Here is a 16,079-nt window from a genome sequence, read left to right as displayed (position 1 = left end):
GTTTCGGGGGGACAGGAGGTGGGCAGGTGTGGAGGATTCCCTGGTCCTGAATGGGGTAACTGTGCCCCTGAAGGACCAGGTGTGCAGCCTGGGAGTCATTTTGGACTCAACTCTCCGTGGAGGTGCAGGTCAATTCTGTGTCCAGGGCAGCTGTCTACCAGCTCCATCTGGTACGCAGGCTGAGGCCCTACCTGCCTGCAGACTGTCTTGCAGGAGTAGTGCATGCTCTGGTTATCTCCCGCTTGGACTACTGCAATGCACTCTATGTGGGGCAACCTTTGAAGGTGACCTGGAAACTACAGCTAATCCAGAATGCAGCAGCCACCAAGACCACATAACACCAGTCTTGAAAGACCTACATTGGCTCCCAGTATGTTTCTGAGCACAATTCAAAGTGTTGGTGTTGACCTTTAAAGCCCTAAACGGCCTTGGCCCAGTGTACCTGAAGGACCATCTCCACCCCCATCGTTCTGCCCAGACACTGAGATCCAGTGCCGAGGGCCTTCTGGCAGTTCCCTCACTGCGAGAAGCGAAGTTACAGGGAAGGAGGCAGAGGGCCTTCTCGGTATTGGTACCCACCCTGTGGAATGCCCTCCCACCAGATGTCAAAGAGATAAACAATGTTAGGGAAGTTTATAATGACTGATGTTTTAATGTATTTTTAATCTTTGTTGGAAGCCGCCCAGAGTGGCTGGGGAAACCCAGCCAGATGGGTGGGGTATAATAAATTATTATGATTATGATTATTAACCAAGATAATCAAGAGTCTGGAAACTAAGCCTTGAAGGAGCTGGGCATGTTTAGCCTGGAAAAGAGGAGATATGATCGCCATCTTCAAATATCTTAAGGGCTGTCACATGGAGGAGGGAGCATGCTTGTTTTCTCCTGCTCTGGAGGGTAGGACTCAAACCATTGGTTCAAGCTGCAAGAAAGGAAATTCCAATTAAACATTTGGAAGAAACTTTCTGACAGTAAGAGCTGTTCAGCAGTGGAACAGATTCCCATGAGAGGTGGTGGACTCTTCTTCCTTGGAGGGTTTTAAGCAGAGGTTGGATGGCCATCTGTCATGGATGCTTTAGCTGAGATTCCTGCATTGCAGTTGGTTGGACTAGATGACCCTTGGGGTCACTTCCAACTCTAAGATTCTTTGATTCTATGATTCTTGTCAGGAGGGCTTATGTAATAAGAGCCATAGCAGTGATGAATATAGGAGGTGCAGTGACTGTAACGTATGAAAGAGGTTGGTAGGTTGTTGGTAGCATTGACAGCAGTGCTTAGAGATCACAAATTGCCACCTGTGCTACAGTGTTAATGGCATTAACTCTGGGCAAAAGAGAGCACACAGAGTGCCTCTCAATTGTTGCATGCTAAGGCTACCAGCCAACGTAATACAGTACTTTATTTCTTTCGTCTGATTTTGAAAATTTAAACACATGTTGCAAAACCTCATTAAGGGTGGCTTTTTGAGGAGTTCAGAGGAAGGCTCTCGGTCTACTTATAATCAAATGTTAAGCAAAAGCTTTCAGTTATACTTTGAACAAGGGGTGGGAGGTTCTTGCTGATGATGCTTATGGGCAAAGATTCATATTACCCAGGTGAGAACCTGGGTGAGGAGGACAGGGGGGGGGTGAAAGGTGTAAAATTGCTCAAAGGCCACTGAATGAGACAGTCTGTTGTCACAAACAGGGCCTGGGGCCTTCTTTTTGCGAGAAACAGAGGGAAAATGAGTGGGTTGTCAAAGATAAAAAATGAGATGGGAAGTGCTGCTAAGACCCATGGTGGTTTAAAGTCCTATGTTTATTTTTTACCAAAGTATTTGGTTAAATTGGAAACATTAGTTTTTGTCATTGTGGTTTTGCTTGTTTGCCTTATGACAGAATTGTTTATAGGATTTTGTAATTTCTATATATTGATGTCCCCCAGTTTATTTTTACTAGTTTTTTTCTTAAAAAACTCTTATCCTGTTTATTAAAGAAATCAATGAGAGCAGACCAAATTCCATTAAATGAATATTTCCTTTTGTTGTCTTTATGCCCAAACTTTACTAGTTCAATTTTTTTGCCATCATAATTGTCTATACTTTATTATACCATGCTTCTGACAATAGATGGTTCAAGTTCTTCCAGCATTTTGCAACTGTAAATGCACCCCTACAAATAATCATATTAAGATTTACCTTATCTCTGGGATGTGAACATTTTGCTCACTTTTTTAAAAAAATCCATCTGTGTTTCCTTTTACCATAAGACTATATTGTTTTATTTTTATTTGTATTGTTTTGTTCCCCTGTGAATAAAATAAATAAGATGAAAAGCCATCTTTTAATGTTTCCATCATCATCAATAGTAGAGAAATAATATGGAGTGTTCTGTTATTTCCTAAAACAGTAGTCTTCAGCTTTTCAGACCTGCGATGAACCTTTAACCCAAACATGCATTTGGGGAACCCATTTCTTACCATATGTTTATATGGTGGTAGTGCTGCTGTTACCATCCACCTTAGATCAGGCCTTTGACCTGGTAATGGATCCTGACCCACCAGGTGTAGACCAGTGTGCTAACACATTGGAGTTAAAATAAGTTCAAGTCCATCAGTCCTGTGGAAGATCCAGGTTTAAAAGACAGAATAATGTTTATTTCAGTTATTGTGAATCAATTGATTAAATTGATTGATGCTTGTAGACTTAGATACAACTTAAGCTGCGCTGAGGGGAGAGTCATTAAAAGTTCATCTTCATTAATAGTTTATATTTGTGTACTTTTAGTGTTTGAGTTTGAAGATACAGCATCTTGGTTATAGCGATACTCCCAAATAGGCAGTAAGTTTTGCTGAAACTAATGAAAGTCATGTATGAATGAATGAGGGAGGGAGCGAGCTGCATCTAACTTAATTGCTCCAAAGCACCTTGAACAAAGTTCTAACTGCAAATGACAAAATTAGGAACTTCAAATGAAAGAATACAACAAATAAGTTGTTTTGTCCAGAGGCAGGACTAGGTGGGGTTGAGGCAGACTGTAAATGTATCATAGGGTGTGTGCTTAAATCAGCCATATACTTAAGCACTCACCTGGTAGCCATTGGTGGCAAGGAATCTCATCTGATAGGTGAGAGGGAGGCAGCAGTTTGGTCCCAGTGTGAAGCACATTTCGTGTTCTCCATAATAAAGTTAGGGGAGAATGGAATTGATTATAAAAAATAGTTATTTCAGTGTGATGGGTTTGTGGGTTTGTTTGTTTGTTTGTTCATTTAGATACTTACCATGATTTCCTTTTTAAAAAAATAATAGCTTGCAACAGTTATATATACACAATATAAACACATAATAATTAAGATTGGAAAAGGATTGCATTGGTGTTTCAAGGTTTTTGGCAGACCTTGGCTCCTTTTTTTGTTAATAGAAGTACAATTTCTCACAGCTGAAATCTGTGGTACTGGTACTATATTCAGAAAGTTCAGTTTTCTACCATTGTTACTGCCAAGAGAGCACCATATAGTGCTCCGTGTAGTGGAGAGAAATGTATTTTGAGATAGGGAGACAGGCCCCAGAAAATACAATGTGTGCTTTGGCTGATCTGATTACAATTATAATTTTGTATAACTTTTTGTCAGTCCCTCTTTTTTTCTTAAAATTGAATTCAGCCTTTTAATTCCAATTTCACTTTGCAGTAGGACTAATTTCCCCAGAATGGTCAACAAGGACAATATCATTTAATGCAGAAAATTACCCAGTGACCATGTTGTTTTGCTCACAAAAGGTTGTTAAAAGTAACCAAGTGATTTCCTTCCCTCTTCCAATATACACTTATGAATCAAGTGAGGATTCTTAGCCAGGTTAGCAATTATGAGGCGGTGTCTTAATTCTGGATTAATTTATGTGGGATATAATTTCCAGTTGTGTTGGAAGGGTGATTGGCAAAGCATCTCATTTTGTCTCAGCCCTATTGAACCACCACCCTAGCATGCTGACTTGTATCCAAAGAATCTGCATTGGCAGGATCCAGAACTGGTTGGAGCAGCTCTGCTTCTGCCTCTGGATGAGTTTCAGTAAAATAGATGCAGGTATGAAAGCCATGATGTAGGTCACAAGCCTTCCCTGTATTCTGTATAGTACATAAAACAATGTTACTTCATGCTCACTGCCTCCCTCACAAGAAAATGTTTTTACAGGAAATCAATGTTGCTTTTGAATAAGGTGATTCCAAAGCACCTTGAGTGAATGTAGTGTGAGGTGAAAACTTCCTTTCCAGGGAATTTGATAGCTATGGATTCTTCCCTTTATTGGCACCAAGTTCTGCTTGCTTTTCCCAGCAATCAAGCTAGATCATGCTAGAATCTGATGTCTCTTACATTTTGACGCAATGCAAAACAGCATTTCCTTTTTTCACAAGCATTGCATCATTGTAGCTGTTACTACTTTATCCAGGCTCATGAGGCAATTTCAGCACCCATAGTTCATGCAGCTCATCAAAATGTGGGATAAAGGGGAGGAAATTTGTTTTGTTTTAAGCAAGTAACAATAGTAAATAGTTAGCTCATGTTTTATCTGCAGAGTGTAATTACATCTGATAGATAGTTTAACAACATTGTTACATTGCTTAATAGACAATAGTTTCTTTTTATCAGTTTCTCTGTTCCACAGTTTCATGGATTTACTAATTTTGGCTTGGGTTGGAGTCCTATTTTTTCAGCACCAAAACAAATCCCTATTTAGGGTGGTAAAAATGGAATTTACCCCTAACTCTTCAGTCTTGGAACTGAGTCTACAAGTTGGCCTCATTGCTGAAAGGTCAGCCTGAGTTTGTACTGTTCTCCCCTCTTTCTCCCCAAACCCTGCTTGTGTTACATCTTGACTGATTAATAGCTCTGGAGAACTCAGAAGCTTCCCACACCTTTGTGGCATTTTGGGTGAGCTCCCATTGCCCAGTCCCTGCTCCTGACAACCTAGCAGTTCGAAAGCACATCAAGATGCAAGTAGATAAATAGGTACCGCTCCGGCGGGAAGGTAAACGGGGTTTCCGTGTGCTGCTCTTCTTTCACCAGAAGCTGCTTAGTCATGCTGGCCACATGACCCGGAAGCTGTACGCCGGCTCCCTCGGCCAATAAAGCGAGATGAGCATCGCAACCCCAGAGTCGGTCACAATTGGACCTAATGGTCAGGGGTCCCTTTACCTTTAATAAAGGTATTACTCAACTTTTAGGAGCGTTTTTCTTATGGACCAATGCAGCTGCATTTGCTAGATCTCTATCATCTATCTATCTATCTATCTATCTATCTATCTATCTATCTATCTATCTATCTACTGTATTAGCAGTTGTAAGACACGTACATGATCATTAACTCAGATTGGAACCTTCATTGCTTACATTCACACATTATAAAAACTATGTGGGGGGGGATCCACTCTGATTGTGCATAAATTAAAGAGATTAGATTATTTTTATAAGAAAGTATTATATATTAAGTAAGCATAGAAGCATACTTTTGTGGGCATTCAGAATTTCATTCCTGCTTGGAGGTGGGGTTTGTTGGTATTTTTTATGTGTGAAGTAAATACCACTTTTTGGTGTACTAATTAGTTTGACCTCATTCAGCCCTTTGCTTTAATTTACCGAGTTTTCCTGTCATTCAAACTCTGTTTATTTCTCTGAGCCTTGCAGTAAAAATCCGTTGCACAGCTGCTGATTTGTTAGGTTGCACTCCTTCTCTCTTAAGAATGTCCTTTTTGGCTGCAATCCTATATCTTTTCCTTGGAATGATCCCTATCAGATACAGCTGAACTTCCAAGTAAACATGTATAGGATTGTGCAGCAAATGCGCTGCTTCTTTGGTTTGTTTTCCATCTGGTATAGTCTGGACTTTATGGTGTGCATTTCCCTTAGAAAGTAAATGCTATGTTTAAAACACTGTCGAAGTTAGAAATATTCAGTGCTTACTCTGAAGGTAGATGATGAGATAGTAATTCAGATTAATTTTCCCATTATTGTTTTGTTTCTTTGATTTCGTATGTTTTCTTACTTGTAAATTTCATTTCCATGTCTCCTGCCCTATGGGACTTTAAAACGAAAAAAGTATGTGTGGCTGGAGATAAGAGCTTTTTTGAAATTTAGCTTCCAGCCAGTGGCTGAACCAGGGACAGCAACTGTCACGGAACTCTTGGGTCCAGCATTCTGACTTACCTGCTTAAGGAATAGTAGAGCAACTACCAGTTTTCTCCATTACTCTCCAGTATTCGAAAAACCAGTTGTGCTTAGCAGAGCAAGTGATTTATAAACTTTATGGTTACTGAGCCTTATCAAATCAAATTCTCCTGAACGACAATGTGCAGCCAGCACCTTTGAGAAAGTGAGCCTCCCCCCGTTCCTCCATCATCAAAATCGTCTTGAGCAGCACTGGCTTGATTGATTTGGGTGCAGTAAAACTTTGGCTATCTCCATTTAGCATACTTTTCTCTCATGTTTAGTTAGTTGTTTGAATTGTTCAGAGTTTTATGGAAGCTCTCTTGCAATTAGTACATTCCCCAAATTTGGTGATTATTTTCCTAGGTGGGCGAAAAGATGCAGGCCCTGTTTCTCCTAACAGCAGTAATATGCTGTTGTGTAAATGTATTGGATATAACCTCTGAGGCTCTTATAGTGGTAAAAGCATGCATTTTCTTTTAAGAGCGAAAAACAAGTGAGTCTTAACTCATCTGAGTAATACAGATTCCTCCCCCCATTAAAAAAAAAAACAACTCATGTTCCTTGATTTGGTTGATTCCATCTTTGTAGAAAAGCCATACAAATTAGCAGTCATCTGGTTATCTGAAGGTAGTGATAGCTACTTCCGGGTGCTAGGAACATACCAACTGGCAGTAGAACAGCATTTGCAGCCACTTATACAGAACAGCAGTGTTATAGAGGCTGCTTACAGGGCTTTCTTAGTTGGGCTACAGGCTACTGGCCCCTGACTAGCACAGGAGAATGAGCCAAGCATGCAGAAAATTTCATAGCACTTACCATGTTAGTGGACAGTGCAGTGCAAAGTGCCTTGGATTAAAAGGGAATGGGAGTACCTTGGATTAAAAGGGAGACTGAATAGCCCCTCCTTGAAGCTTCCATAACTAGCTACAGTAGCACTCCCTGCTATACACATTTAGAAGAGGGCACACTACATTGGTTTGACCCAACTTAGCTGAGAGCTATTGGGAAGGAGTTTGTATAATTTCAGAAGCTGTTCCTGATTAGGGAACTTTATCTTGTATCTTGAGAACCACGGACGTTGTCTGGGTGGGTTAATCGCTTCTCTTGCAACTCTCTAGGTGATGTAGCTGATCATCAAGCTGGTTGGACACAATAGATAGATGTTAGGCCACTCTTTACCACTACATTTCTGCACTGGTAGGAACGATCTCCACCTGCCGTCACTTTTAAATCATCATGAGCCTACTCGAACTCTATGTCTTCAACTCAGGTGAGATCTTAATATCTGGCTTAAGCTTTGCAGAACTTTTGTTTGCAAAAGTACATCGAAAACCACATTAAGATGCTTTAGTCCTTCAAGGGAATATTTGCAAACTGTGCAATTCCTGATGCCAGAGAGAATTCTGATCAATTTTTATGCAACAGATACACCTTCTCATGAGGGGGAAAATGCCCTCCCTTCTTTTGAAGTAGAGGAGCAGCAGATTTCTTTTGGAGAAACCGGAAAAAAAATGCAATACTACTTTTTTAGCACTCTTTTAGATGTTGAAAGCCACACTGTTACTCTAAGAATATTAAGTGCATTATGTATCACTTGGTTTACCATAAAGTTATCATGTCTGATATTTTTAAAATACAGCTTATTCAGACAGTACTTACAGATTTAATTTGTTAAGGTTTTGTTACACTTGGATGTAGAAGCTGTTACACTGTAAGGAACCTAGCATCCCTTTGGTTTTGCCAGTTTATGAGGACAAGGCAAAAACAATAAGAATAGAAACCTTCAACGTTATAGTAAAACAAATTGTTGTGTCTCCTCCAGTCCTCCTGTCAAGCAGGTAGAAAGCATGCATTTCCATAAAAAGAACTGGGGGAAAGAGGGGAAGGGAAACAAAAATCAATGAACACTACATGATATTTAGTCTTTTTCTAAGCTATCACTATCAGTTTCTCTTTTCTCATATTTGTCATCATATTTATCATGGACTTTGAAAAACTGAAAATTTGCCCAGATCGAAACTAGCTTCTACCCTTTCATATGCCAGTTTATTTCTTGATTTGGTGCATTTCCAACATCAGTTTCTTTCACATGCTGCAGAAGATGGAGGAATTTGAAGTAGGTAAGAAGCAAGAGGAGTCAGAGACCATATTGTGCACAGGCCTAGCCACTATGTTGCAGCAGGGATGCGTTTGGCAGAATCCCAGACTTGCATCTGTTGGCCAAATACCTGAATATGTTCTGTATTCTGCAACATCTGACAGTACCTTTCCAATATCAAGCCCTCAGTATGCTGCTTGCTTTGTAATTCACTCAAAATGCAGAAGCAGTGCTATTATAACTTCAACTTTGAGAGTTATACTCTTATTGTACAGCTCAAGACCTACTTGTCCTCAATGTACAGGAATTGTCTTCCTGTTGCACAGTTTTGGAAATCATTTTGAGTGAGCAAATATCTGAACACCTTGTCTTAAATATTTAATAATCCAATTATTCTCAATTTATTCCAATTTTTCAGAAAAACAAAAAAGGCTTTAACAAAAATGGGACACCCCCCCCCCCCCGGCCTTCACATCTCTAGGTGAAAATGTTAATTTTAAAATGATTTGCTGTACTTCACTTGAGTATATCTCTGGAGGATATATTTTTATTCCCATGACAGACATTTAAATGTAAGTGACAAGACTTTGGCACACCATTGTGAAACTAAGATAATCCTTAAGTGTCCTAGGGGATGCAAGCACATATTTTGCTGTAGATGGGCTGCTATGGTGGGAAAGGGGTTGGTAGAAATGGATATATCGGGATGAGAGGTTTTAAGTAACTAGCCTCTAGGGAGCTCTTGGCCACCATCTGGTCCTAGTTGCATGCCTATAGATTTTGGATGAGGGTCCTTTTGAAGACTCTTGTCCCCTCCCCCTTTCTGCCACACCAAAAGCTCTGTTGGTAATGCATTGGTCCATTTTCACCCTATTTACGTGTGGATCTGTATTGGACTGGTTGCAGGAGAAACTCCTGTGGCAACCATCATTTTTATAAAACTTATTTTTCAATAACAAGCTTTTCTTTTAGTTAAGTAGGAAGACTTGTATCTCAGTACAACTAATTTCCAGCCCTGGAAATACAGTTCAGATTGCTAAATGATCTTGAGAGTCACATACAAGCAGGTGCCTGGGATTTTACTTGAATTCCAGTGCCTTCTTTCAATTACAGTGGTACCTCGGGTTAAGAACTTAATTCGTTCCGGAGGTCCGTTCTTAACCTGAGGTACCATTTTAGCTAATGGGGCCTCCTGCTGCCGCTGCGCTGCCAGTGAAGCAACCCGAGGTACTATTTCTGGGTTATTGGAGTCTGTAACCTGAAGTGTCTGTGACCTGAAGCATCTGTAACCCAAGGTACCACTGTATTCCTGTTACATTGCTATCCCACCTTTTCTCCAAGGAGCTCAAAGTGGTATATACTGTATTGGCCTGAATACAAGCCTCACTTTTTTACCAAATTCCGACTCTGAAAAGTTAAAGTGCGCCTTATATTCACAACCTTACAGTATGCAGCCAGGACCGCGGGACACATAGTCTTCTGTCCTCTCCCCCAAGTTTGGGAAGGGAGAGAACAAGGAAGGGGAAAGGTCGCTGGCAACACAGTGTGGCTCCCCCCCCCCCAAAGTATGCAGCCAGGAGCAGCGAGGAATGGAGTGGCTTATATCCGAGTATATTTTTTTTCATTTTTAAAGGTGTGGCTTGTATTCTGTATTCTGATGCAGCTTATTTTCGGGCCAATATGGTACATGGATAACAGTTGGGGAGGTGATAGAGAAAAGACAAAGCAAATTTATATACAAGTGTTCACACAAAAATTTGTTGTTTGGGCCAGGCATAGCTTTGTTTAGCACCAAGCGTAAACATTTCTTTGACTATATATAGTTTTCCTTTGCAGTCTGAGTTTGAATCTGTTATGCAGAAGGCTTCAAAAGAAGGAAGATCAGGGACAGATCCAGACCAAACACTCAAAACACATCCAATTCACGTTTAAAGCACATGATGCCTACCAAAGAATCCAGGAAACTGTGTTTTTCCACATTACAAATTCCCAGCGTTCTTAACAAATTACAGTTTCCATGATCCTTGGGAAGGGTGTGGAAGTCATGTGCTTTAAATGTGCATTGGACATCCTTTAAATATATGGTGTGGATCTGCCCCGAGTTTACAATCCATATTTGCAGGCTGGCCTGGAGAATTTATCACTTCCATAGCCATAGACATTTGGTTTCAGTGTTGGTTTTATTACATTAGTATAGATTTGAGCTTAAAAAACTCATATTTTTTGCTCTGCTCTGCAACAACTTGGATCTGCATGAAGAAAGTAGGCAGTGTCTGTGTGGTCAGAGAATGCATGTAACAGATCTACATTATTGAAATCTCTTAAAGCAAATCATTGGACTTGAACAACTCACCCCCAACTCCCACTGGTGTTTTGAGGGGCATGCATCAGTCTATTGAAAGGGACAATTATTCTGGCATGCCACTGAATGCAATAGTACACACATGTTCACTACCATAATTTTGTTGCATCACACTTGGATGGTAAATACCAGTTTAGCCTTCCACTCCATTTGATTCCCATCTCTGCAAAGTGTTTTGGTCTTGCATATTGTAAAATGGCTTATTCAGAGCTCTGTGTTAGAACAATATTTGGTTTGGGTCAGCGGCAGGAGATGTTTTAAATGGGAAAGTGCCTCTGGAATATGTGAGCTTAACTACCCCCCACTTCTTTCCCAAATCTTGTTATTTAGGCTTCTGTGCTCTCCTGATGTTTCAGGGAATAATGGTGGATCTTTATTAAATTGTTGCTTTCAAAGAGTTTTCAAATTCCTTTTTATTCTCACAGCTGTGCTGTAAGGAAGGTGGAGCTGTAGACATTATTGGCATTTTGTATAGGTTTGGATGCTGAAGCTGCTGAAGGCTCACGTTGTGACCCAGAAGCCAAGCTTTTTATTCATTGAAGCACAGAAAACATGCTCAGTCTATGTATTTTAAACTGGTTCCATTTGCAGGGTGCACAAATCAGGTGAATACCTCTAGTTATCTAACTAAACGTTGAGCTTTTAGGTGTTGTTTTACGGGGAGCACATCCTCTTAAAATGAAGGTGCATGCTAAGTCATTGCAGGGTATTAAACCTGGGTGGAAGAAGAGAGGAAAGTAATCTGTCTAATTGTGACAGCAACAATAAATGTTCTCTCACAGGGAGGACTCAGCAACACCCATTCTGTGAGGAAATATTTCTTAAGAGTATAGATCTTGGAGTTGTGCTACCAGAGAAAAACTGACTTGAAGTGCGCACTCTTAGGAAGTAAGCTTTTAGCATTGCAGACTAACCTGGAAGCCTTTCCAGAGCAGGAAGATGCAGCAGGTGGATTGTGTAATGAGTGAGGTCTAGAGCTGGTGAAGACTTAAGTGCCAGAGCACCATTCATGTTAAGCATGCTTTTTTAAAAGCTGTTCACAGAAGCTGCCTTCTCTTCAGAAAAAACAGCTGGATTGGGACTGTAGCATGGGTGCAGTAGAACTTTTACCCTTTCATCCTGTACCATTTTATCACTAAAAATAGCCATCCCAAGGACAAACCACTCTTGATGTGTTCTGGATGTAGATCAGAGGCCTCCTTGGCTGCTTTTTCCTAAAAGCCACCTATTCTAAGCATACTTAAAGGGGGAGGCAAACACCAATGCATCTTGGTTAAAAGCAACAACACTTCTCTCTCTCATTCAGACGTACAAGTTACAACAAACAGTTCATGAAAAGAAAATGGCCACAGTCCATAATTAATACAGCCTAAAAGATTTTAAAATGTGTCCTTAGCACTGTGTGTATGTTGTCTCTAAGACTCCGTGAGAGTGCTGAAGTCAGCCTTCCTTTAATCTTGAAAATCTTTACTTGAACAGGCTTTCTCTTGTGTTAGCACTGAAGGCACCATCATTGTACCATAGACCAGTGTTAACATTGTATAGCTCTGTCCTGGGTGCTGAATAGGCTTTGAAGGCTAAATGTGTAATGTGAACTGGAGAAATGCAGCTTTTGAGACTTGCTTTGCATTTCTTGCTGGATTGCATTGCTGCGAGGAAGGAAGGAAATAATAAAAATGGAGCTTGACTTTAACAGTGATTCTTGATAAAATATGGAAACATTTTTGCATAAAGTTAGATAACTTTTAGTAGCATAGTATAAACAAAGTAATGGAGTCAGAAGCCTGCTAAAGGCTAGTTCTGACAGTGTAGTGGGCACAGAAGGTTGTATCTAAATAAGCTTTATTTAAAGTAGACCCATTGAGTATAAGGCACTTAAATTAGTTACGTTCATTTGTTTCAGTGGGGCTACTCAGAATATGGTTCACATTTGATACAACCAAATGTGAAGATCCCAAAGTAAGATCTTAATTTATTTTAGAAGAAATATTAGCTTTTTACTATATTGCATAATTTTGCTATGTTTTAGGTCTGCATACAGTGGTACCTCAGGTTAAGTACTTAATTCGTTCCGGAGGTCCGTTCTTAACCTGAAGCTGTTCTTAACCTGAAGCACCACTTTAGCTAATGGGGTCTCCAGCTGCCGCCGTGCTGCTAGAGCATGATTTCTGTTCTCATCCTGAAGCAAAGTTCTTAACCCTAGGTAATATTTCTGGGTTAGCGGAGTCTGTAACCTGAAGTGTATGTAACCCAAGGTACCACTGTAATTTGTCAGTACTACTGCCAAGATCCAGGTTACTGATCTATTTCTGTTTTCCTTATCCCAATAAGCTGGAGATGCTGATGATCCACCAAGAATTACTCAAAACCCAGTCATCAATGGGAATGTAGCAATGGCTGATGGTCACAACAACACAGAAGAAGACATGGAAGATGGTGAGTCATCCCTTCTACTTGCTTTGATGCGGGTGGGGAGCTCGCTTGTTTTTTGCAGTGAGTAGTATATCCATTTGATGGACCTGAAAGGCGTTTGCATCCTCATGTATGTATTTGAGAGACATGGTAGAAGTTTACAAATCAACGTATAGTGTAGAAATAATGGATATAGAGTTTTTCCTTCCTCTCTTGTAAGACAATAACTCAGGTCATCTAATGAAACAGGAAAAATAAAAGATTTCCTGCACACTGTTCATTATTTTTTATGGAACTCATTGCCACAGGATGTGCTGCTGATGGCTAGTGGGTAAGAGGGCTTTAAATTACAGCAGATTCATGGAGGAGAAAAAGGCTGTTTGTGGTTTTGCCTGATGATGGCTACATGTGACCTCTGTGTTTAGAGGAAGCATGCTTTTGAATACCAATTTCTGGCAGGGGTGTGTTTCTGTGTGTGGCCTTCCTGAAGACTCAGATTGGTCAGTGTGGGAACTGGGGTGCTGGACTAAATGGACATTTGCTGTGATCCAACTCACTTTATGGCCTGTTCACTCGCAAGTTGTTAAAAGTATTGCTCTTTTTGCCTAAGATAGGCAAAAGGGCTTTGCCTTCCAGTAAAATATGGCTCATTGGGCTGGGGGGGGTGAGTGGGATAACTAGCCGTGGCTTATTGTCTGTTTCGTGGGTCTTAATCATGTGAGCAATACAGTGCAGGAAGCCATAGCTCTGTCAATACTTTAAGCATCTGCAGGAATCTCCAGATGCCTTCCTAGATTACTTTGTGACTGCACCAATGTTTTAACTGTAACCCAGTACCTTGGGAATAAGTCAGTATAGTGGTCAGGCTGTCTTTTGCACCATTCAAATAAACGTATAATAACAAAGCTTCCTGTTTTCGGAAGCATTCCTTGTGGGCTGGGCCTGCCATGTATGCTCTTTGTAGTCTGCATTTATTATATATTTTGTATTCAATTTAATATTTCATTTAGCAAGACTCTGAAGTTGTTAATAAGTGGCTACATCAGTCTTGTATTAAAGCCTTTGTCTGGTAGTCGTAGGTGACAAAGAATTGTATGCAGGTGAGCACACAGAATTATATGCAGGTGAGTGAGCAGGTTAGTGTAGAAACTAAGTGGGCTGCCAGAGGACAAGGCAAAGGAGCTCTCTGATCTTTCTCTTCGAGTCCCCAGTGAAGTTACCAATGTATGGGCCACCATGGCAAGGCTATCCTTTTCTGGCACACCAACTGAGGTTGGTAAAGGTCACTAAGGCTTCTTGTGACAGCAGTGGATCTAGGAGTACCCCCAAACTGTCCACCAGCTCCTTCAGATGGAGTGCAACCCCATCCAGAGCTGGTTCAAAACTCAGTTCCCAGATCTGGGAATCACCCATCCATAGGGTTTCCATCTTGTGGGGATTCAGACACATTTTTAGTCCACTTTGAACTACATGCAGTGTGAAGAAGTATTTAAATTTTGGTCATTCCTGGCCATCCCACCATTCAGCTTCATTGAATGTCTCTAGGTTCTAGTTTTATGTGAGATGTTGCTTCTTCAAAGTATCAGACCTCTGCAAGGCTTTTAATGGGACCCTTATAGGCTGCCTGGCTGAGATGATAGCAGGGAGCATTGCATTGTAGTGGTTTGCACCTGCCTATCTGATAGAAGGACCAAGCTTGCATTGGTGGTTTTAATTCAGAAGGTGGTCTGTTTGACTCTTTTGATTGAAGTAGTCTTGATTATATTGTTTCATGCCACCCCAGTCTCCAAGAGGTGCAAGGTTCCAGGAGTTCCTATGGTTTGTTTTATTTGTAATGAGGGACAGCAGAGACTGTGGTAGCTTTAGGATATATAATTTATTTACACATGATATATACATGAGCCTATGATGGAGGGACTCACAGCATTAACACCCCAACAAGTTATTGCCTCCCTCCCTCCCTCCCTCCCTCCCTCCCTCCCTCCCTCCCTCCCTCTTCCCCCCCTCTGACTTTTGTCTTTCTACCAGACAGTTGAGGAAGGGGGGGCCACCTATTTGCCCTCTGGCACAGGGCCACTTCCTTTTGCCTTAATAACCCCTACTTAGGGGACCATTAGCAAGAAACTTGTCTAGCTATTCCAGCAGTTGAATTCCTCTTGGATCTAGGAATTGGAAGGAACTCCAGCATACAGCCTACCCCCACTCCCCACAAAAAACTTGCTAAACTGATGTTTAATTGTTCTTACTTTTTTTTAATTCCAGATAGAACAATGTATTCATATTTAAATGAATTTACATAAAATTAAGTACAAAAATCCGCTTAAAAAAAGCCTTATAACCAATTTAAATTCTTGCTTTACTGTCCTTCTTTAAAGTTGTCTTGAAGGCTCTATGGAGAAATTTGGTGCTTTTTTAAATGATAAATACAACTTCAGGAAGTTTGAATCTAAAGCCCGGGCTCACTGCTTGTGGTGTACAGTTTCCTAACGTGGACCAGATAGCATCATAATCATAATCATTATTATTCAGTATAACTTGATTTCTTATCTTCCCTTCACCACAAGGTCCAAGGGTGGGTTACAGCAATTTTAAAATGCAATTTTAAAATCATTTAAAAACAAATTACAGTCAACAGAATAGGAGGATTATTATTATGGGGTCAATAACATATTAAGTGGATGGGCTGTGCCCTTCCTTGTGGTCACTCTCACTGCTCTTCATAGAGAATGAAAGCGAATTATATAGAGTTAAAATGATCACTAACAATCCTGGGTGAGGTATGTGCCCTTCCCCATCACTTGTGACTTGGCTTAATTTACTTGGGTCACTTGGAATGATTAGCTGCATGGGAGCTTTCAGCCAGTTCATTTCAGTTCATTCCTTGTGAAGCACATAAATAGGTTGGTCTAGACTCTAGAGCTAGTGGGACTGGGATGTATGGACTTCAACTGTTTGGCCTTTAAAAACTTCTTCTGGTTGTTATAATTTGCTGCTTAATCAGAGATTAAGCCACCCTACTGAGGACAG

The 16,079-nt window shown here is 40.6% G+C and overlaps 1 protein-coding gene across 9 annotated transcripts in view; it reads left to right on the top strand.

The window, feature by feature from the left end:
* The window catches only part of USP7 (ubiquitin specific peptidase 7), an 83,831-nt gene that overhangs the window by 30,847 nt on the left and 36,905 nt on the right, over positions 1-16,079 (top strand). For 4 of the 9 annotated variants that reach the window (XM_083473616.1, XM_083473615.1, XM_083473621.1 and 1 more), the window contains one exon: positions 12,972-13,076. In XM_083473616.1, coding sequence (XP_083329742.1) covers positions 12,972-13,076 — 105 coding nt within the window. Of the gene's footprint in view, positions 1-6,167; positions 6,344-7,298; positions 7,451-12,971; positions 13,077-16,079 lie in introns of those variants that run through there. The other 5 variants (XM_083473622.1, XM_083473618.1, XM_083473620.1 and 2 more) reach the window with 3 other exon arrangements.

The sequence above is a fragment of the Podarcis liolepis genome (genome assembly GCF_965112155.1).
Source record: "Podarcis liolepis genome assembly, chromosome: 14".
Taxonomy (NCBI): Eukaryota; Metazoa; Chordata; class Lepidosauria; order Squamata; family Lacertidae; genus Podarcis; species Podarcis liolepis.
This window is presented reverse-complemented; position numbering and strand designations above follow the sequence as displayed.